Source organism: Petaurus breviceps, unplaced genomic scaffold (assembly GCF_028583685.1).
Source record: "Petaurus breviceps papuanus isolate PSGF00001 unplaced genomic scaffold, PetGlider_PUasm1.0 186, whole genome shotgun sequence".
NCBI classification, from domain to species: Eukaryota; Metazoa; Chordata; class Mammalia; order Diprotodontia; family Petauridae; genus Petaurus; species Petaurus breviceps.
The window spans coordinates 19,852,721-19,875,550 of NW_027185798.1; the positions used below are offsets into that span (position 1 = coordinate 19,852,721).

The 22,830-nt window shown below is 44.0% G+C and overlaps 1 protein-coding gene across 4 annotated transcripts in view; it reads right to left on the reverse strand.

Annotated features, from left to right (window-relative positions):
* The window catches only part of ABR (ABR activator of RhoGEF and GTPase), a 300,539-nt gene that overhangs the window by 114,977 nt on the left and 162,732 nt on the right, over positions 1-22,830 (reverse strand). For all 4 annotated transcript variants that reach the window (XM_069089720.1, XM_069089721.1, XM_069089723.1 and 1 more), the window contains one exon: positions 14,973-15,071. In XM_069089720.1, coding sequence (XP_068945821.1) covers positions 14,973-15,071 — 99 coding nt within the window. The remainder of the gene's footprint in view (positions 1-14,972; positions 15,072-22,830) is intronic.

Sequence of the window (22,830 nt, forward strand, 5' to 3'; positions counted from 1 at the left end):
TCAGAGAAAGAAAATTATACACCGATTTTCCTAATGAATATTGATGCAAAAACATTAAATAAAAACTAGCAAAGAAACTACAGCAATATATCAGGGATCATACACTATGACCAGGTGGGATTTATGCCAGGAATTCAAGGTTGGTTCAATATTAGGAAAACTATCAGCATCACTGAGCATAACAATAACAAAACCAACAGAAATCTTATGATTATCTCAATAGATGCAGAAAAAGTCTTTGACAAAATACAGCACCCATTCCTATTAAAAACACTAGAAAGCACTGGAATAAATGAAGCTTATCTTAAAATAAGTAATATTTATCTAAAACCATCTGCAAGCATAATGGGGATAAGCTAGAAGCCTTCCCAATACAACTAAGAGTGAAGCAAGGATGCCCATTATCACCTCTATTATTTAATATCATATTAGAAATGTTAGCTATAACAATAAGAGAAGAAAAAGAATTTAAAGGAATTAGAATAAGTAATGAAGAAATAAAACTATCACTCTTTGCAGATGATAAGATGTTATACTTAGAAAATCCTAGAGAATCAACCAAAACACTACTTGAAATTATCAACAATTTTAGCAAAGTTTCAGGATACAAAATAAACCCACATAAATCACCAGCATTTCTATATATTACCAACAAAGTCCAGTAGTAAGAGATAGAAAGAGAAATTCTATTTAAAATAACTGTAGACAATATAAAATACTTGGGAGTCTACCTGTCAAGACAAACCCAGGAACTTTATGAACACAACTATAAAATGCTTTTCACATAAATAAAGTCAGATCTAAACAATTGGAAAAATATGAGTTGCTCATGGGTAGGCCAAGTCAATATAATAAAAATGACAATTCTACCTAAATTAATCTGTTTATTCAGTGCCTTGACAAACTATCAAAAATTATTTTATAGAGCTAGAAAAAATAATAACAAAGTTCATCTGTAAGAACAAAAGCTCAAGGATATCAAGAGAATAAATGAAAAAACTGTAAAAGAAGGTGGTCTAGCTGTACCAGACCTCAAACTGTATTATAAAGTAGCAATTATCAAAGCAATCTGGTACTGGATAAGAAATCGAGTAGAAGATCAGTAGAACAGATTAGATACAAATTATATTATAGTAAATGACTATAGTAATCTAGCATATAATAATCCCAAAGATCCAAGCTTTTGGAACAAAAACTCATCATTTGACAAAAACTGCTGGGAAAAATGGAAAACAGTATGGCAGAAACTAGGTACAGACCAACATCTCACACCATATAGCAAGATAAGGTCAAAATGGGTACATGACTTACACATAAGGGGTGATACCATAAGCAAATTATGAAAGCATGTAAGAGTTTATCTGTCATATTTATGGATAAGGGAAGAATTTAGAATGAAAAAAGATATAGAGAGCATTACAAAATGTAAAACAGATCATTTTGATAATGTAAAATTTAAAAAAAGATTGGGCACAAACAAAACTAATGCAACCAAAATTACAAGGAAAGCACAAAACTGGAGAGAAAATGTTTGCAACAAGTCTTTCTGATAAAGGCCTTATCTCTCAAATATGGAAAACTTAGTCAAATTTATAAAAATACAAGTCATCCCCAACTGGTAAATGCTCAAAGGATATGAATGGGCAGTTTTCAAAGAAATCGTATCTATCTATAGTTGTATGAAAAAAATGCTCTAAATAACTATTGATCAGAGGAATGCAAATTAAAACACTTCTGAGGTACCACCTTACACCTATCAGGGTGGCTAAAGTGACAAAAAAAGGAAAATACTTAGATGTTGGAGGGGAAATGGGAAAACTGGGACACTAAGGCAGTACTAGCAGAGTTGTGAACTGATTCAACCATTCTGGAGAGTAATTTGAAACTATGCCCAAGGGGTTATAGAACCCCTTTGATACAGCAACCACTGCTAGGTCCATATTGCAAACATATCCAAAAAAAGGGAAAAGGACCTATTTGTACAAAAATATTTATAGCAGCTCTTTTTGTGGTAGCTAAGAAATGGAAATTTAGAGGATGCATATCAATTGACCAATAGCTAAACAATCTGTGGTATAAGATTGTAATGGAATACTATTTTACTGTAATAAATGACAAGCAGGATGATTTCAGAAAAACCTGGAAAGACTTACATGAACTGATGCATAGTGAAGTGAACAGAAGCAGGATAATGTTATACATGGTGACAGCAATATTGTTTGATGAAGAACTGTGAATGACTTAGCTACTTTCAGTAATACAACAATCCAAGACAATTCCAAAGGCCTAATCAGGAGAAGCATTACTATCTGCCTCCAGAGAGAGAACTGATACTGACTGAATAAAGACCGAAGCATTTTTTTTACTTTTTTTTCTTATTTTTTTTCTTTTATTCAAGGTACTTTTTGTATAAAGTGACTCATATGGAAATTTTTTACATTATTGCACATGTATAACCTATATCTGATTGCTTACTGCCTCAGGGAGGAGGGAGAGGAGGGAGGAAGGGATAAAACTGGGAACTCAAAACTTTAAATAAAATAACATTTTTATTTTAAGAAAAAAAAGAGAGAGTTTAATGTGAATGTATTTGTGATCCTATATTTGATTGCATGCCACCATGGGGAATAGGGGGGAGGAGAGGGAAGGGGAGAAAATTTGAAACTCAAGGGATTGTGGAACTGAATGTTGTAAACTAAAAGTAAATTTTAAAAAAATATATATATATATATGTATATAAGTGCTTAAAAAAAAAAAAGACAAAGGATTTGAACTCAGGGCTGCTGACTCCACAGCCAAGGTTCTTCCTTTTACCATCGTACTGCTTCCATTTAGGCTCATGTTTTATTTTTACCATGCAATGATTTTCCCTTTCCAGCAGGCAGGTAAGTGCACGTCTGACTTGAGACCCTCTGGGGCCAGCAAAAACAGATCCAGAAAGTCTCAGGCGAGCTGTCATCACTCAGTATGGTCAACAGAATTAGCCAAATAACAGCAATACTCCCCTTTATTCCTTACCACACATGGGCATTGGGAGCTGGGCGGGTGCGGTTCCTGACACCCACAAACCATCTGCTTTATGCTTCAGACAGAGACTTTCCTAGGACAGCTGGTCTCCACAGGCCTCCCAGCTAGTGTGGCTTGCCTGGAGGGTTAAGGGTGGGGAAGGAGCAAGGAGGGGAAACTGGCTGTTCTGTTTCTTGGAAAAGGAAAAAGCAAATGACAAAGGGGAGAGAAGAAAGGGGATAGCATTATCACCAAGTAGCTTAATTTTAAATTTTATTACATCCTCCAAAAAAGGGGGGAGGGAGGAGTTTCTTCTCCCTTAAATAGTCCCTAAACTTATCTGCAAAATCAACAGCCTTCCAGGTGAGAGATCTTTTCACAACTCCCCTAAACAAACATAATGACAGCGGTCTGAGCAGCAGTTTATGCCAGAATATGGAAAGGGAGCTCCAGCTTCCAAGGCCGGTCTGCAGAGAACTCCCCAGAGGAGGGGCTGGGTTCCCATTCCTAAGAGGATCTCATGAACACATAGGAATATCACAAGGTCCTGGATTTAGAGTCAGAAGGGAACTTATAGGCCATCTAGTCCAAGCTTCTCATTTAACAGATAAGGAAACTAAGGTTAAGTGACTTGCCAAGGGTCACAAAGCTACTAAGTATCTGAGGCAGGATTTGAACCCAGACCCTGATTTCCATTCCATTGTCCTATTCACTATGATATTCTGCCTCAGAAGAGCACAGAAGAACATTCACAATGACAAGGGGTCTAGAAACCATGTCAAAGGAGGAAGAGTTGGGGCAACTGGAAATGGACAGGAGGATTTCATTTTAGAGCTTGCAAGAATCTCAGCAGTCATCGAGGTCAACTCTGTCACTTTATAAATGAGGAATCCAAACATTCTAGTCCAACCCCCTCATTTTACAGATGAGGAAACTGAGGCCCAGGGAGGTCAAAGATTTAGAAACAGAAGGGACTTACCAGTTTATTTAGTCCAGTGCTTCTTATGGGGGTGTGAAAAATCTGGCAATAGTAAAAGGTTTCTAAATGTGCAGCAGCCAATATTTAATTAAAAATCAAATGTATAATGAACCCGAGGTGTTTCTGACAGCACATGCATCAGGGAACTTCACTGCAGTCTTGGTTCTGAATACAAAACATGGGCACTTGGCACTGTGCATGCCCTCAGGCCATGCAACACCAACCAAAATTGCCAAAGTGAGTGGAAAATTTTTTAAGAAACCCTGATCTAGTCCAATCCACTCATTTCACAGATGAGGAAACTGAGGCCAAGAGGCATCAAGGAATAAACAGCTGAGCCAGGATCTGGATCCACATCCTGTAAACTTCAAATTCTGTCCTATTTCCCTGGCATTGTTTCACATACAAAAGAAGAGACATGGGCAGGGGCACCATAAGTCCCTTCAGAGTGAAGGGTTCTCATGTGGAAATAGGAGCAGACTTGCTTGGGAGAACTCCACAAGGTGGGTCGATGCTACACAGACACAGGTTTCAGCTATACAAAAAGGGACGAACTTTCTAACAAGCTGTCTAGCAAGAAAATGAGCTACCTTGCTGTGGGAATATGCATACTCCCCTGCCAGTGAAAGCAATCCAATGCCCATCTGTCAGGCATGCTATAGGAGTGGTTCATTCATGGAACCGAGAGCACAGAATAAAGGTTCATTCAGAGATTTAGAGCTGGGATGGATATCAGAGGCCATCTTATCCACTCTCATTTTCCAGGTGAGGAAACTGAGAACAGGAGAGGCTCTGTAACTTAATAATAGCTAATAATAACAACTGCTAATATTGATATAGCACTTGCCAGGCATTTTGCTTTTACAATTATTATCTCACCTGATACATAGCTGAAGGGACATGGCAGAATTTGAACTCAGGTCCTCCTGAGTCCAGGGCCTGGCTGGCCCTCTCTCTCTCTCTTTTCCTTTCTCTCTCTCTCCTTCTCTCTGTCTGCTGCCTCTCTCTGCCAAGCACTATAGACTGTAAGTAAATCTTTTTTTCTTTTTGGAGGGCAATTGGGGTTAAGTAACTTGTCCAAGGTTACACGGCTAGTTTTTTTATATGGGTGTTAAGTGTCTGAGGCCAGAACCGAACTCGGGTCCTTCTGACTCCGGGGCTGCCGCTCTACTCACTGCACCACCTAGCCGCCCCTACAGACTGTAAGTAAAAGCCAGGGTCTCTGCTCTGAAACATTTTACCATCAATCAACAATCAACTGACATCTATTAAATATCTACACTGTACAAGAACACTGTGATGCTAAGCACTAGGGGTTCACAAAATGGTGCCATCATAGGGCTCCCAGTCTCCCATGTAAGGGTACCATGACATATAACTAATTATAAGACATACAATACATAGCCAGGGCATTTGAGAGGTGTAAAGGCACAGTATGATATTCGGAGGAGAAGGCTGCACCCGACCAGGGACACCCAAATCCAAGGCAGCACTGACTTCCTAAATAAGACATTCCTCACTTGGTAACTTTACACTGGCAGTCCCTCATGCCTGAAACTGTCTCCTTCCTTATTTCCGTCTCCTGGCTTCCTTCAAGTTCCAGATAAAATCTCACCTTTTCTAAGAAGCCTTTCCCAGTAGCCTTTAATGCTAGCTCCTTCCCTCTGTTTATTATCCACACATGATTTCCTTGTACAGTTTTTATATGATCTCTCCAATTAGACCATGACTTCCTCAAGAGCAGGAACTTTTTTCCCCCTTTCTTTGTAGTCCTAGTCCTTAACATAATACCTACAACACAGTAGGCACTTAATAAGTGCTCACTCAAGGGGCGGCCAGGTAGCTCAGCAAGTAAGAGCACCGGCTCCAGTGTCAGGATGACCTGGATCAAATCTGGGCTCAGATACTCAGCACCACACCCAGAAATAACTGGCCGTGTAACCTTGAGCAAGTTACTTAACCCTGATTGCTTTAAAAAAAAAAAAAGTGCTCACTCATTGACAAGGTCTTCAGAACAGTGAGTAGTAAACAAACAGAGGCCTCAGATATAGGCAAAAAATTCAGCAGTAGAGATGAGGAGAGCTGCAAGGGCTTGAGATTTCACCGAATGACATTACTTTCCTTGGGCGTGTATATTAGTAGACAGGAAAGAGAGAGTAGAGAAAGAGAGGTTAAGGGTACAGGAAAGAGAGGGGGTGTTGATCTAATGGAGCAAAGTCGTAGCAGAGGTGGGAAGGCATAGCATATGTCTCTCCTGTGATTGGAGGGAAGGAGGAGAAGAGGGATGATGCACCTGTCTGGGGAGGAGCAAGGAGGTTGGTTGTAAAGGAAGGAAGGAATGATGCAGGAGAGTCCCCATGGAGAATGAGGCAGGGAACAGACAGGGGTTGGGGACAATGACTACTGGGCAGCAGCAAGGGGCTCAGCTAAGGCTGGAAATACAGGCTGGATCTTAATAACTGTCCAACAGAGGGGGCATGACTAACTTTGAACAACTAATGATTAGTAGAAGAATATATATTACCAAATGCACAGTATAGACACTAAGGACTGTGGCTCAGAAATGGGGAGGTGATGTGGGCTGCGGCCATCTGAGAAGGCTTGAATGGGTAGGATGGGGCTTCAGTTGGAACCAGAGGGGCAGGATTTGGATGGAAAGAGAGTAAGTGATGGGACATTAGGGAGGGAGGAAATAGCACAGGGAAGGCAGGGAGGCAAGAAGGGATTTGGCATCTGCGAAGGAAATGCTAGGAGGGAAGTGATCATAGCATCCCATGAAATTAGACAGCAATGACTTTAGGGTTTATTTATAACTAGGATTTTTCAACTGGGATTCATAGACACCCTCACCCCACCCCCAAGAGATCCCTGAAAAGGTTTCAGGGGCTCTTATGAACCTGGATAGAAAGAAAGTTTTTATTTCCACAATTCTCTAAGTGAAATTTGGCGTATTCCTTAATTATTAAAAAAAATTTTTTTCTAAGTAGGAATCCAAAGTCTTCACAAACATTAAGTTGGTCTATGGAATCAGGAGGACCTAAGTTCAAATCCAGCCTCAGACACTTAACACTACTAGCCATGTGACCTTGGGCAAGTCACTTAACCCCAATTGCCCTGCCTTCCCCCTCAAAAAAAAATCATTTTGGGGTGGCTAGTGGCGCAGTGAATAGAGCACTGGCCCTGGAGTCAGGAGGACCTGAGTTCAAATCTGGCCTCAGACACTTAACACAAAAACTAGCCATGTGACCTTGGGCAAATTACTTAACCCCAATTGCCCTAAAAAAAAAAAAAACCTGATCTAGTCCATTTTATAAGAGGAAGAAACTGAGACCCAAAGAAGAAGAAACACCTTACCCAGGGCCATAGAGTTGGTGAGTGACAGGTATAACACTAAACCCCAGGTCTCAGGCCTCTCAGACTTACCGTGTTTCCCCGATAATAAGACACTGTCTTATTAATTTTTTTGGACAGAAAAACACCAGAGGGCTTATTTTCAGGGGAGGGCTTATTTTAATGAACATTGACAGCAATTTTAATAAACAGGTAAATGTGAACAAAAAAATGTACCTTTATTCAATAAGCAAATCACTGGGGAAGAACAGGATGATGCGCTCACTGCTGCAGCTCTGATTGGATGCAGCTCGGAGCATGTCGTGCGTTTCGGGGGGGGGGACGGTGCATACAGAGAGTACCGTAATGTAGCGTGTAGCGCAGGGGATCACCTTCACTACAGTAGCAATCTCAATCGGGCTTATTTTCGGAATAGGTCTTATTATCGGGGAAACACGGTAGGTGTTTCTGCCAAGCAACAGGCTGAAACCAGCACCGAGATCCCCCCTGTGCCTGCTCCTTCCCTCTTGACTTGGCCCACCTCTCCTGGTTCTTTCCAGAATTCCAAGCTGGGAGAAGGTCCCTTCCAGCTCAGAATCTCTCATCCTCTAATCTTTCTCCAAAATCACTTCCTCCTTCTGCCTTCTCTCTATGGCACCACCACTCACATCCCATCTCCCATGTCTGGAACCCTGGTGCTAGCTTTGATTCTTTCCTCTCCGCTCCTGTTTGCCTTAACCCATGTAGGGCTGATGTCCCTCTCCCCCTAGTTTAGCTGAGACAAGGTTCCAGTAGGAGAGTTTAAAAACACTTTTACTTGAAAACAAAGGGAAAAAAAAAAACAAGAGAGAATGCAAAAGCCTCAAATGGCAGGCAAGAAATACTCAGGTTTTTTTTAAGTTTACAAAGTGTCTTCCTCCAACAACCCAGAAAGTCAAAGTCTAGAGGTGAAATGGATATGGCATCTATGAAGGAAACACCCAGAGGGGAGGGACCATGGGATCCCATGGGGATAGAGTGGGAGAGGCCATAGGGCCCTATCTTTTTTTTTGGTTTGTTTGTTTCCTGGCACCTTTTGGCACAGGACGAAACCCAGGGACCCTTGCTCAGAATAGCACTTTTAAATGCATAAAATAAAATATGAAGAATTACAAGAGAGCCTGATTCAATTGTTTATCAAATGCAGTTATAAAATTTTCTTAAGTTCGTGGGCCTCAGGTTAGGAAACGATAAGTATGATTATCTACATTTTACAGAAGAAAAAACTGAGATGGACAGATGAGAAGTGAGTGGGCCAAAGAGGTGGCAGAGCCCAGACTGAGGCCTAGGCCTTGGCACGCCAGGACCATTGCCCTCTCGGGCCTCCAGTAACAGACTGGCCCTGCTGCGCACCAAGGCCCCCTGTCTCCAGACCCCTGGCAATCTGACTTTTCATTGAAAGCCCTGCACCCCTGGGCCTACCCTCCCTAACAGTAAATATGCTCTGGAGTCTGTCCTGTCTGTCTCCTCCAACGTCCCTTTCACTAAGTTCTTGTTTCCCATCTGAGGGACCCTTCTAACTTGTGACTCCTTTGCAGTGCAGAGAAAACCGCACAGGCTCTCCACTTCAGCTTCCCCAGGCTCCCACAGATGACTCACCCAGGTTCCTCCCTGATCCTGGGGGAGATGTTTTCCAGAATCTTATCTAAGCAACATAAAAACTAAAGCAGCAACAGGCAATCTTTACCTCCTAGAGCAGGGATTTGGTGTACTACTACAGGAAGGGAAGCTGAGTGTGGAGGAGTTGGTCAGGTCTGAATCTTGACTTGGCTATCTGCTACCTGTATGACTTGAGGACAAGTCACTTGACCCTCTTGGACCTCAGTTTCCTCATTTGTAAAATGAAGGAGTTGGACTTACTATTGTTCAATCATGTCTGACCTCCTGTGACCCCCACTGGTTTTCTTGGCACAGATACTAGAGTGGTTTGCCATTTCCTTCTCCAGTTCATTTTACAGATAAGAAAACTGAGGCAAATAGAGTTACATGACTTACCCAGGGTCAAACAGCTAGTAAGTGTCTGGGGCCGGATTTGAACTCACAAAGATGAGTTTTCCTGACTCTATTAACATTAATAGATGATGTTTATAGAGCACTGATATGCCAGGCATTATGTTAAGTGCTTTACAGAGATGATCTTATTTGATCCTCACAACAATCCTGGAGGTAGGTGAGATGATTTATCCCCAATTTACAGATGACGAAGTTTTGGCTTAGGTCCAAGGTTCGTGACTTACCTAGGGTCACACAGCTAGGGAATAGCTGAACCCAAATTTGAACTCAGGTCTTCCTCCCTCCAGAGAGTCCCTTTAAGCTCTACATTTCTGATCCAGTGAATAATAAGAAGCTTTATCCCTACAATACGTATTGGGGAAGGCATCATACCAGAGTGGACTTATCAGTCAATTAATCAATTATCAGGCTCTTAATATATACCATAATAAGAGGGAATTTGGGAGTCAAAAGATCCAAGGTCAAATCCTAAATGAACCCTTTAATACCTGGGGTAACCCTAGGCAAACAAGTCACTTCCCCTCACTGGACCCCATTTTCCAAATCTGTAAAGTGGGGGGAAGGGGTACTAGTGAGATAAGATTGGATAAAGGTCTCTGAGGTTCCTTTAAGCTCTATATCTATGACCCTATGAATAATAGGGTTTATCCCATCACGGCATTATGCTACAGAGGAAAGGATGAATTTAGAATCAGAGGCTCTGAGTTCAAGTTCTAACTTTGCCGTTTATGACTAAGTATAAGCAAATCCCTCCTCTTCCCGAAGTCTCAGAGTTCCCTTGTTCATAAAAAGAGGAGGTTGGACCAGATGGCCTCTGGAGGCTCTTCCAGTCTGGATCCCACTTACTATGAATGTGACTTTGGGCAAACAAGTTGCCTCTCTGAGTCAAGGTTTCTGTGCCCATACAACGAAGGGATTACATTAGATGACCCCTGGGGTCCTCCTTCCACCTCTAAACCTGTGGTGACAAGGGTAAATACACACACACACACACACACACAGACACAGATACAGACACACACACACACAACCAGAAGGCCTATATGTTTCTATCACCAAAGCTCTCCTCTGTGACCTCAAGTAAGACCACACCTCTTGGGAGGAGGAGCTGGAGCCAATTTCTCTTTGGGAACAAGAAAGAAACCACTACCCAGGCCCCCAGTAAAGAGAATCCCTCAAGTCACCCAGTGACTCACTGGAAGAGACAGAAAGAGGAATTAGTGTTTTAAGCATCCAGATTCAGTTCAGTCTCCACCTGAGTGGGCAAGGCTTTGCCACCCACCTGCAGGATAGGGAACAAGAGAGAGTATCTGTCCTCCTCCCACCCAAACCCCCATGGAAGCTCTCACCAGTCTCCCCACACAGCACCACTAAGAGGCCAAGAGACCTGTTTCCTCATAGACACACACCCCCGTCTGGGGGAGAAAGGGGAAGACGTGGAGGTCATCCCAGACACTGTTCACATGAGCAAGCCTCAAGGCCGGTCACTCTGGAGAACAGCAGAGGGATGGCCAAAGGAAACAGGAGCAGGGGCTCTGAAGGCCTCACATTGTTCCCCTTTTGAGCTAACATGAAGAGAGCCCTCAGCGAGGCCTGTACACCTGGGACCTACTGCCTTTATTTCTCTTTCTCTTTTTAAAAAAATAATGTTTTATTGAAGACCCCCTTTTCTTTAACATCATAATTTCCCTCAGTATCCTTCAACCACCAAGAGAGGAATCTTATATAACAAATAATATCCTTAAAGACAAGAAGAAGAAGAAAAAGAGGAAAAATCCAGTATAACTGATTAATACATTTGAAAAAGTCTGAAAATCCGTGCAGTGCAGCCCATTGTGGACCTCCCCAGAGTGGGGTGGGGGAGGCAGGGTATGTCTTGGGATGGGTACAAGGGAAAGGACGGGGCCATAACCATATTCCTCTGCGTCTTTGTTTTTCACCACTCTTGTCGCTCCTATGTCACTTTTGCCCTTACAGCACTCCCATCAAGGCAGGAAAAGAGCTTGGATTATCTCCCTCACCAGTTTTACAAAGGGGAGCAACTGAGGGCCATAGAAGCAAAATGATTGGTTCAGGTTTGGAACCCAGGCTGAGCATCAAATGAGCAAACAGCTGTAGAGCACTTAATAGATGACATAAAATAATATCTGCAAAGTCCTTCCTTCCCTCCCTCCCTCCTTTCTCCCTCCCTCCCTCTTTTCTCCCTCCCACCCTCACTCTTTCCTTCCTCCCTCCTTCCCTTTTTTCTTTCCTCCCTCCCTCCCTCCTTCCTTCCTTCCTCCCTCCCTTCCTCCCCCGCCTTTCCCTCTTTCCCTGCCCTACAATATATGCTCTGCTGCATTCTTGATGTTTCTCACAAAGGACACTCTGTCCCCGATCTCTCTGCCAGGAGGGACCCTGGCTGTCCCCATGTCTGGGCCACTCTCTCTCCTCCATTTCCTCTGAGAATCCCTGGTTTCTCTCAAGACTCAGTTCAAAGTTCGTGCAGCCCTTTACGGCCCGAGCTGGTCAGGGCCTTGCCTGGAGACTCTCTTCCATCTACTGGGCACACACCTTTTCATTTATGCTCTGTATCCTCCATTAGGATGTACATTGCTTGAGACTATTTCATGCTTGGCACAAAATGAGCACTTTAATAAATGCTTGCTGATTGATTGATTCTTCCCAGGGATGTTTGGAGGCTGAATGGAGTCTACCTGGGAGGGTCCCCCGGATCTCCAAGCCAATCCAGTCACTGGGACTTCTTAGCTCCAGGCCCAAGGTTTCCACAGCCCCATCTTTCTCCACAAGGCCGAGGCCACCTGCCATCACCCTCTCTCCTAGCTGGCTATGGCTGCAGTATTCAAATGCACACTGTCTTATCTTCTCCTGGCATCCAGTCTGCCAGCCCCATCACATTTGTAACCAGAGCTCAACAGGAACCTGGAACACACAAGATTACTTAATCCCCAAGACAGTCAGAAATTCCCCATCCCCCTGTACCCCAGGGCAGGGACACAGAAACAAGGAAGGACTCATTTCCCCATGAGTGTGTGTGTGTGTGTGTGTGTGTGTGCATGTGTTCGTGCCACCCCCTTCCACCCCCCACCAAGTATGAACACAAACTACCCAGCACCATAACCAGGAAGTGGGAAAAGAACATTCAAACCACCTGGGAGGCGAGAGGAAACGATAAGGGTCATAAGATAGAGGAGAAAGAGCAGCCGAGAGGGTCTGCTCTTCTTCCCCCTTCCAAGCACACCTCCCATCCCTGACTCCCGGCCTGGCCAAGGACACACACACAGGCTCCGAGGGCAACACTGAAGGGAGATGCCCCTTTTTACCCCTTGTGACTGTGCTGCTCTGGCTGTCAAGGTCCTGGCGAAACCTCTGGCGCCTGAGCCATACACCTGCCCACTCCCCCTTACCACAGACCCGGCTGAGCAAGCAGACACTGGGGCTGCTGGGCTGGGGAGAGGAGGAAGCATGAGCCACTACCTCTCCTCACTCGTGTGTGTGTGTGTGTGTGTGTGTGTGTGTGTATGTGTGTGCACCCGAGGGGGGGTAGGGAGGAGGGGAAGAGAGAGACAGACACACAGGGGGGGGGGGGAGGGAGTGCCTTAGAGACATTTCAAAGGACACTTGAAATGAACTAGGACAGTGGCCTCTCGTTCTCACGGGGGGGGGGGGGGGGAATGGATGTGAGGTAGGAAAAAAAGGAAATAAAACAGCCTCTGCAGGCCATCTCAGCACGAAGGGGCCAGACAAGTAGGAAGAGACCTGCTGGCAGACAAGAACTGAGCAGAGAGCTGAAGAGTGATCCCTTTGGATAAAGAAGTCACCATGTTTCCCTTCAGAAAAAATTCACATGCGCAGTACCAGACCAGCACCCATAGACACTGTCCCCTCCTGTTAGGCCTGAGGGGATCTATCTAAGCCTGACAGATCAAGGAAGAGGGTGATGGACTTGGAGCCAGAGAAACTGGCTTTGAGTTTGGGACTTTGGGAGAGTCCTGAACAGCCACAGGGTCAGACATCCAGAGCAGGAAGGGACCTCAGAAGTCACCGAATCCAACTTTCTCTCTCTCCCCACCCCCTCCATATACATATAGATATAGATAGATATCATATTAAAAAACTGAGGCCCAAGGAGCTTATGACTTGCAAGGTCACTCAAGCAGTAAGTCACAAATGGCAGGATTTGGATCCAGATCCTCTGACTCCAAAGACAGTGATTTTGTTACTGTGCCATGCTGCCCAATGAGCTTTGGTTTCCTCAACTATAAGATAAAGGAACTGGACCCCAATTGCTCCCAGTTCCATGATGCCATGGCTTAACCAGCATGAGAAGCAATGGGGGAAACAGAGAGGGTCCTGACTTGGGGCTCAGGGAGGTTGCCTCAGACGACAAGCGACGAGACTCTGGGCCTCCATCTCATCATCTAGAAAACTCAATGACCTCTCAGAAGTTCCCCCAAATTGATGACTATGAGAATAAGCTCAAAGCTCCTTTCTGCCAAATCAGCAACCAGAGAGGTCACTAGGGTTCCCCAAGGAAGAGCAGATGGGACCACACTGGAGCCAGCACCTCTGTGCCCCCCCGGCACCCCCACCAGCCATGCCCTGCGGCAGCGAGCAGTCCCTGGGATTCACAGGGCAGCCTCCTTGTGAACACACAGAACAAGTGCCCGCTCTGTCTCCCAATTAGGAGCCGGCGTCTGTCAGTCTATTTCTGCATGTGCTATTTATTATCACCATTTTCCTGGTCATCATGTGTTTCTTACACTAAAGACCCCGAAGGCAGAGGGTGACTTTGGCCTCCATGATTCTCCACGGCACGTAGGCATGGCCCAAACATCTTTTGTGGTGCCCCTGCCATCTATAAGCACAGGCAGGGTGGTGCTGTGGATGCTCACTGGGCCTTGGAGTCTGCAGGGCTGAGTTCATACACTGGCTGTGGGACCAAGCTGTTAACCCCAGGGTGCTCTGGGAAAGGCTCTAAGATCACCAGTGACAGAGGAAGCAGCTCCCAGGAAAGACACATCCCCAGTGAAATCACTGATCTGGCACAAAAACCAAATTAGGATGGTGCTTGTAAGTTCTTAAAAAGTTCTTCTAATTACTGACTCATGGAAGCATCACAACCACCCTGTCAAGTAGACAGGGGCAGTACAGGCAGCACCCCCATTTGGAGATGAGGACAGAGGGGCACTTAGAGATGAAGACATATGCCTAAAGTCCCAAGGGGCAGCAGTGTGTGGGGAAGAAAAGGGCAGCCGGGCAGACTTGCTGAAGCCTAGGTCATTCCTCCAGTTCCCCCAAGATTCAGAATTAGGAGGGGCTTGTACATCTGCTGAATAGCTGTCTCTCCAGTCTGCCCACTGCTCAAGCAGAGGGAGAGACCTGGCCTACTCACCCTTCCTCTCTTAATCAGAGAAGAGCTTGGCTTCCTAGGGCTGGAGCAATGAAAGCCCTGGGGATACAAGGCATGAACCCAGGCAAGGTGTGCCTATGGGGATGGCCAGTCAGACAGGGAACAATGGAGACTTACAGGGTAAAGAAATGCCCCTCCTCTCTCCCTCGTGGCCCAGATCATCTGACCGCAGAGGACCCACAGGGCACTCACCAGCAGCAATGCTTCCAGCTGATTGATATAGATCTCTTCACTGGCTAGGAATCCTGACAGAACCAGCTTCCTCATTTCCAGCCCTTTCCCCGCCTCCACCTGAGGGGGAGAAAAAAAAAAAAACAACAAACCAGCACATGAGTAGAAAGGTTAAAAACCTCATTAGGCAGCACGAAGTTTCCCTGAGCTGATCCCTCAGGACGTCCAGCTCCAAGGATCCACAACTGGATTTCCTTAACCTCTGACAGAATCCTCATCCCACTTAGGCCTCTGTGCCTATGTGGATGCATTTTCAAGGTTCTGCTTTGACCAGGGCTCTGTGAAGGAACTGGATGACTTCATCAACTTCTGAAGTTTAAAAAAAAAAAAGGAGCAGCAATGAGGTGTTAACTAACCCAGGACAGGGCACTTCTAGAGTCTCAGTCTAAAATGAGGAACACAGGGGATCACAGTAAGAGATTGAGTTTGCTTAGGCCAAAGGTCAGCTAACTATGGCCCTCAGGGCTGGTTTTGTGTGGCCCCCCAAGACCTAAGAATCGTTTCTAATTCTGTAGTTTGCCCACCCTCGACCAGTCCAATCCCTTCATTTAACAAGTGACGGGACTGAGGCCCAGAGATCACAGACAGAAAGTGGCAGTCAGGATTTGAATCCAGCATCTCAGATCCCAAATTCAACATTTTTTGACCATGTCAGGATAATAATCGTATGTATAGGGGCTGTCATGAGCTCAAATGAGACCATGACGTAAAGTGCTCTATAAGTCTCACTTAATATGTGCTGTGAATGCACACCATCTCCTGTCTCCATTTGGCACAGGCTGTTCCTCATACCTGGAATGCTCTCTCTCCCAGTCTAGGAATCTCAGAATCCCCAGCCTGTGTTTAAGGCTCAGCTCAAACACCACACCTCCTGTAGGGCTTTCCTGGTCTCTCCCCACTGCTAGGACCACTATCACCAAGCAGTCTGCCTGGCTTTATCTTCTGGGTTTTCCGGGTTGTCTCCTCCTTTAGAAAGGTAGTTTTTGTCTTTCGGTCTTAGCACAAGTGGTTAGGGCTTAATAAAGGCTTGGTGATTTCCAGTCCCCTTCCTTCTCCAGGTTACCTTCCACACTTGTCTTGCAGGTACCTAGTTATTTCTGTCTTCTCCCCAATTCAACTGTGACCTCCTAGAGGGAAAGAGCTATTTTTACCCATCTTTGTATCTCTAGTACTTTGAACAGTTCTTGAGTAAGCACTCAAAAAAATACTCGATCAATCATCATTAATAACAACAATACAACAACAATCATAATCTCAGGGGCTATATATTTGAGCCATCATCTTATAATACTGTTATGTAGGTATATATATATGTGCCTAAGAGTACCAGAATCCAGCCAGGGGTCAAGAGCTATCCCAACTGACTGGGGGAGGTGAGGGGGGATTTAAAAGTTGGCCATCAATCCCACTCCACAGAGCTGAGCATCAATGTGATGGCACCTTCTGGGGTCTTGCCGAATCCATGGCTTCCTCAGAGACACAGGATATAGAAAAGTCCTGAGCCAAGAGGGACCTGGGCTATACTCCTGGGATCCTACAGACCTGAATTTTCTGGACTCTTCTACCCTCCAAATATCTCATTCTTTCCCATCACTAAAAAGGAGTCACTTTCAGTTGAAATCAGAAGTGGTCAATGTTAAGGTAACAGGAATCAACCCACAAACTCTACAAAGGGTCAGGAAATTAGAGAATTGATAAATAAGGTCACTGGGTCATAGGGTTTAGAGGTAAATGAGGTTGATTTAGCCCAACTCTCTCATTTCACAGATGAAGAAACTTGAGTATGGCCCAGAGAGGGGTGATGCAATATACCCCAAACTGCTGCTTCCAAGTGCAACTTCACATTAACACAAGTTATTCTGGGGAGACTAAGGCATCCCAGGTGCCAGTGCAGTAAGCAAGTTCGGGAAGACACTAACAACTGTGTGTATTAGCAAGGACTAAGATACCCTCCCATTCAACTAACTTCTTTTTTAGACTTCCATTTTCAAATGCAATTTTTAGGCTACTCAGTAATTAATATTTTATTTTCACAACTTCATCTCACTGGGATGATTTTCTAGGTGACAGCACCACTCAGTCCAGGGAAAAGAACCCTGAATTGGTAGCCAGAGGACCTGCATTCAAATTCTGTCTTTGCAATCAATGGCCTATTATGACCTTGGACAAATTAACCTCACTGGGTCTTAGCTTCCTCATTTGTAAAATGAGGCCTCGGAGGCTCCTTCCAGCTCTCCATCCAGAAGCCTCTGAGATCTGATCTCAACTACAACCTGTGGTCCTGGCTTTCCAGGTCAGGGAAATGAAGGGGCAGAATATCCAACAGTAGCAATTACTGCTGGGACCCTTTAGGCTCTCGACCTCGGGGCCTGAATCCTTTTTGTGTCCTGGACCCCTCTGTCAAGCCTGGTGAAACCACTTTATGGGTCCCTTCTTAGAAGCATGTTTTTAAAACGTATGAAACAAAATATACAAGATTTCAAAAGAAATCAATTATATTGAAATATAGTTATCAAGATATAGATTTTTTTTTAATTTATGGGCCCCAGGTTAAGAATTTATACTTCACAGGGTGGGAGGGAAAGAGTGACCTGCTCTTGGAATAACTGAACTCTCTGGATGAATCTTAACCAATCGTCTCATGCCAAGAAACAATAATGGTCTCTCCAAGGGGACGGCTCTCAAGCTTCACAAACAGACCCCAGGTGAACAGTGTCACCAGACCCTCTCAAAACATCAGATTCATTCTTCATGACTCCCCAACCCAACCCTTCCAGAGTGACATTCTCCTTCTCTGGGAATTGACAAGACTTTGGCTTTGGCTCCATTCAGCTTTTCGCTTCCTAGATAGAACCTACAAATAAATCCCCAAATCCACATTCCTCCTTCAGCCTATTATTACTGTCATTGCTGTTCTTGCTGTTAGAGCTAGCATTAATTAAGCCTGTGGAAAAAACTGAACATCCAAACCACTATTATTATTATATTATTAATTAATATATTAATCATCATCATGATGCTAGCTAGCATTTAAAAAGTACCTACTAGGTGCTAAGTGCTTTACAATTATTATCTCATTTGATCCTGGGAGTTTGTTATTATTTCCCCCATTTTACAAATGAGGACACTGAGTCAAACGGAGGTTAAGTGACTTGTCTAAAGTCACACAGTTAGAATCTGAAACTACTGTGTCATCTAGGCCACCAATCCCTGGCAGAGCTCCAGTGTTTTAACCAGGAGATCATATGTGATTCAATTATTGCCAAGGCCAGGTAGGCAGCAGGCAGTCCTCATTGTAAGTAAGGTGAAATTTGCCACCAGTAGGCTGGCCACAAGACAATGAATTCTTCTTCCATGGCAACCCATGAAACAACGGAAAATTTTAAAATTATCCTCAGTCCTAGGAGGCTCTCTTCTATTTCCACCGTGATGGTGGTGAAATAGTACAAATCACCCACTTTCTAGACATTCCATAAAAAGAGGTGAAAGGGATGGAGAATGGCTAAAAGTTGGCCTCAGAGCTGGGAAGATCTGGGTTCAAGTCTCGATTCTGACATATGGCCTGAGGTCAGAGTTCCCCATTGCAGTGAGCCGCTATTGCCATAAAAATTATCTTCAACAGAGGTCAGGTCTAGGAGCCACATCTGTGATTTCAATGCTATACAGAATACCTGAAGGAGGAACACTCCCCACCCTCCCTCCACTCCATCCCACCCTGCCCCTCCTCACCTCAACGAACCCCACTGCACCACGTAGCTTCACACCCGCTAGGCAGGAGAGCTGCCCAGAGTGCTGAGAACTTAAGTGACCTGTCCAAGATCACACAGCCCACATGAATCCCATGTTTGCACTAGAACCCTAGCCTCGCTAACTCTGGGTCAGCTTTCGAAGCCACCAGGTCACATTTTCCTAACGGCACTTTCAATATGACATATTGGTCTAATGGACAATAATTGGCATACTATTATAAGAACTGAACAGCATCGATGCTGAAATTCTCATTCTGAATGTATTAATATAATTAAGAGGATGTGCCAGGCCCTGGACCTTCATCAGGTGGGATAAACTCTGAGTTAAAGAACCAATGTGCAAACCCAGGAAACAGGAAGCACAACTTTGGGGGACATTTGGCTAACTTCATCTTGCACAGCTCTAATGCACCCAAAGATAACCACAGCTCAGGCATCAACATCTAGTCTATGATGTCAGGAAGATCTGAGTTCCAATCTGGTCTTAGACACAAGTTGTATGACCCTGAGCAAGTCACTTTGCCCTGTTTGCCTCTGTTTCCTCATCTGTCAAATGAGCTGGAGAAGGAAATGGCAAGCCACTCCACTATCCCTGCCCAGAAGACCCCAAATGGAGTCATGAAGAGTGGGACACGACTAACAACATCCATGGGAAGGGGAATATAAAAGATGGGGTCAAATCTTTTGGAAAATATATTTCGAGAAATGAAAGAAAGCAACGGTGTAAAAACTACTCAGTATCCTCATATAGTAGGAGTACTTTCTTCCAGAAGAGAGCTGGAAGGCACAACACATTACAAAAATGAAACTGACTTGAACATAGCAGATGATCATTAACATCAGAGTCATATAAAAATCAGCTGCCTGGGCACAGTCAGCTCACTGATTAGCTAGGGGACAGATCTGTCAGCATCTCATTAGAAAAGAAGCTTGAAGATGAGAAGGTACTGTGAACAACGGCAGTCTAACCTCTACATGAGCCTCTGACATGGAAATGTAGGAAAAGGAAAAAACAAGGACTTTGATGATCACCATTTTCTGAAAGCATTTAACTCAGATGTCATAAGGAGGAGGCCAAAGGAGCCCAGAAACCACCTTGGCTGGCAAACCTCCTATTACCCTTCCAGTCAAGGAGAGAGAGAGAGAGCAGATTTAGAATGGGGACTCATGGGTGCCACCCTCCAGAGGAAGATGGCAGAAGCTTACAAGTGCCTCAGAGGAGGGCCAGAAGCAAGGAGGATGAAAAGAAATCTCCAGGAAGTCAGGCTTGAGACTCCACAGTCCTACCATCCCAAGAGCATTTATTAATACACAACACTGCTAGAAGGGCAACAGATACAAAATGGAACAGATCTGTCAGTTTTTCACATTGGATGATCTCTCAGGTCCCTCCCCACTAGAAATGTATCATGCTGTGAACCTACAGAACTGGGACAGGAAACTCCCAGGTGAGGAAGCTCCCTCTCTTTTCAACATATAGTCTGAGAGAGTTGCACAGAGCAGGGCTTCTTAAACTTTTTTCACTCACGACCCCTTCCATGCTGCTTAAACTGTGGGTCATAACCCCATATGGTGTTTAGAAAGCACTGACTAGAGCACTAAGATGTGCTTGCTGTAAATATTACAGGAAGGGCTGTAACTTTGAGGCCAGGTCTCTGATCACAATACCATGCTGCCCCTCTGCATTTCTAAATTGATCTGCGTTGACCAGCACTCAACATAGTGCCTGGCACACAGCCGGAACATAGTAAATGTTTCTTGATTGACTGATCTATTTTCATCATCCATGGATATTTAGAACACGGACAAGGGTCCTATGGGATTAAAGGAACAGAGAATACTTAGAGCTAGAAGGGAACTTAGTGCTATCTAATTTAACTCCCTCATTTTCAAGTTGATAAAACTGAGGCCCAGAGTGGTTAATATCCCTAATATTGAGGAGCTAATGAGGAGCAGAGCTAGAATTGGAACCCAGGTCCCTTGACACTGTCCCGTGATGCCTCTCTGAGACACTTACCAATGGGCTGTGATCTGGAAGGGGTGATCAGTGAGACACTGAGCATGTGGCTCCCAAGATCAATACTATTTCACCTCCAGAGATTGACAGGCACCCTAACACCCCCTCCAGAACCACACCCCAGCATTTCCTGAGCCCCCCATAAGAGCGACCCAAACCACCCCCTTGTCCTTGTCCTGACTTTCTGATTTCAGTCAATGGTACCACCAATCATTCTTGCAGTTATGAAGATTTGATTCCTTAAAGTCAGACTCCTTTCTCTCCCTCTCCCTCATAGGAGAATATTCCTTTATAATGAAGCTCACATCTGCCCTTTCCTCTCATCACTAACCTTATCATCTCATGCCCGATAACTTGCAATAACTTCTTTAAAAAAAAACAAAATAATTTTTATTTTGTCATTCTGAACTTGAAAACCATCAACAGATACTTGCATGTCCTTATACAAAGAACAAAGAGGCTTGTCTAGGAAATCAGGAATCTCTAGTACATACAGCTTGCTTTATCGCTGCTCTCTCTGCTACAGTCTCCCCATTCCAATACATCTTATATGGTCAATAGAGTACTCTTTTTAAAAAACCAACTGCATTCCTTTTGCAGCAACAAAGTAGATGCCCATCCACTGAGGCATGGCTAAACAAATAATAACTGGAATGAATATTACTGTGCCCCAATAAGATGATTATGAACAATCCAGAGAAGCCTTGCATGAACTGATCCAAAGAGAAGGAAGCAAAGCGCCTACGTGCACAAAAGCACTTACAGCGCGTCTTTTTTTTTTTTTTTAAGCAATCGAGGTTAAGTAACTTGCTCAAGGTTACACGGCCAGGTGTTTCTGGGTGGGTGCTAAGTGTCTGAGCCCGGGATTCGATCTCCAGGTCTTCTCAACACTGGAGCCGGTGCTCTTACACGCTATGCTACCTGGCCGCCCCCAGCACGTCTTTTTGTACTGGCAAAAAACTGGAAACCTACGAGGTATCCATCAATTGGGTTAAAGGCTGAGCCAATTATGGCACATGAATTTAAGAGAATACCATTAGGCTATATGAAATAATGAAAGAGATGGGTTTAGAGATACTTGAAAAGATATGTATGAACTAATGCAAAGTGAAGTGAGCAGAACCAGGAAAACAATTCATAACAATAACACAGTAAAGATAAATAACTTTGAAAGGCATAAGAACTCTGATGGATGCGATGACCATCTATCTAGGATTCCAGAGAATCCAACATCAACATGGAGGAAGCTACCCACCTCCTGCCAGAGGGGTTCAAAATGAGACATATATTTTTGGATATGGATAATATGGGAATTTTTTTTCCTTGACTGTAGGTATTTGTTACAAGAACTTGTTTTTCTTTTAAATTGGGGGGGAGTAGAGAAAATATATGTTTGTTAATTGAAAAACAAAAAGAAAAAAGTCCAAAATGAAGGAAGCAGAACCAGGAAATTTATAAGTACAATGAGCACAAAAAAGCAAAAGGAAAGAAAAATTAAGTTGACCAACATATAATTATAGTGACCAAGCTTGTTTCTGAACAAGAAATATGAGAATTCACCTCCCTTCTATCCTTGCAGAATTGGGGAACTATGGATGTGGAGCACTGCATATATTATGGGTTTCGGTTAATGTGGTATTGTTAATTTTACTGCTTATCATCCCCCACCTTTCTCTTTTACACTTTGTTGTGACCGACAACTGCCTAGGTGGTAGAAAGAAAAGGACTATTTTGGGAAAATAGAGATGATGTGAAAAATTTTCAAATCAATTTAAAGAAATAATAAACAGCCAGCTGCATATGTTTTACCCCCTACTCAAAAACTTTCACTGGTTCCCTGCAGCTCTCAGGACAAAGTGCAAACTTTTTCTTTAGCTTGGTATTTAAGGTATGCCACCATCTGGCTCAAACTTTATTTAATTCCAAAAGCATTTGCCAGGGGGTTTACGGCACGCAAGAAGAAAAGCTGAGGACCAGGAATGTCTCAGGTTCAGTGGTTTTTACTTTATTCCACTGGCAATTAGGTAAATGAAGGCTTTTGAGCCTGGCTGTG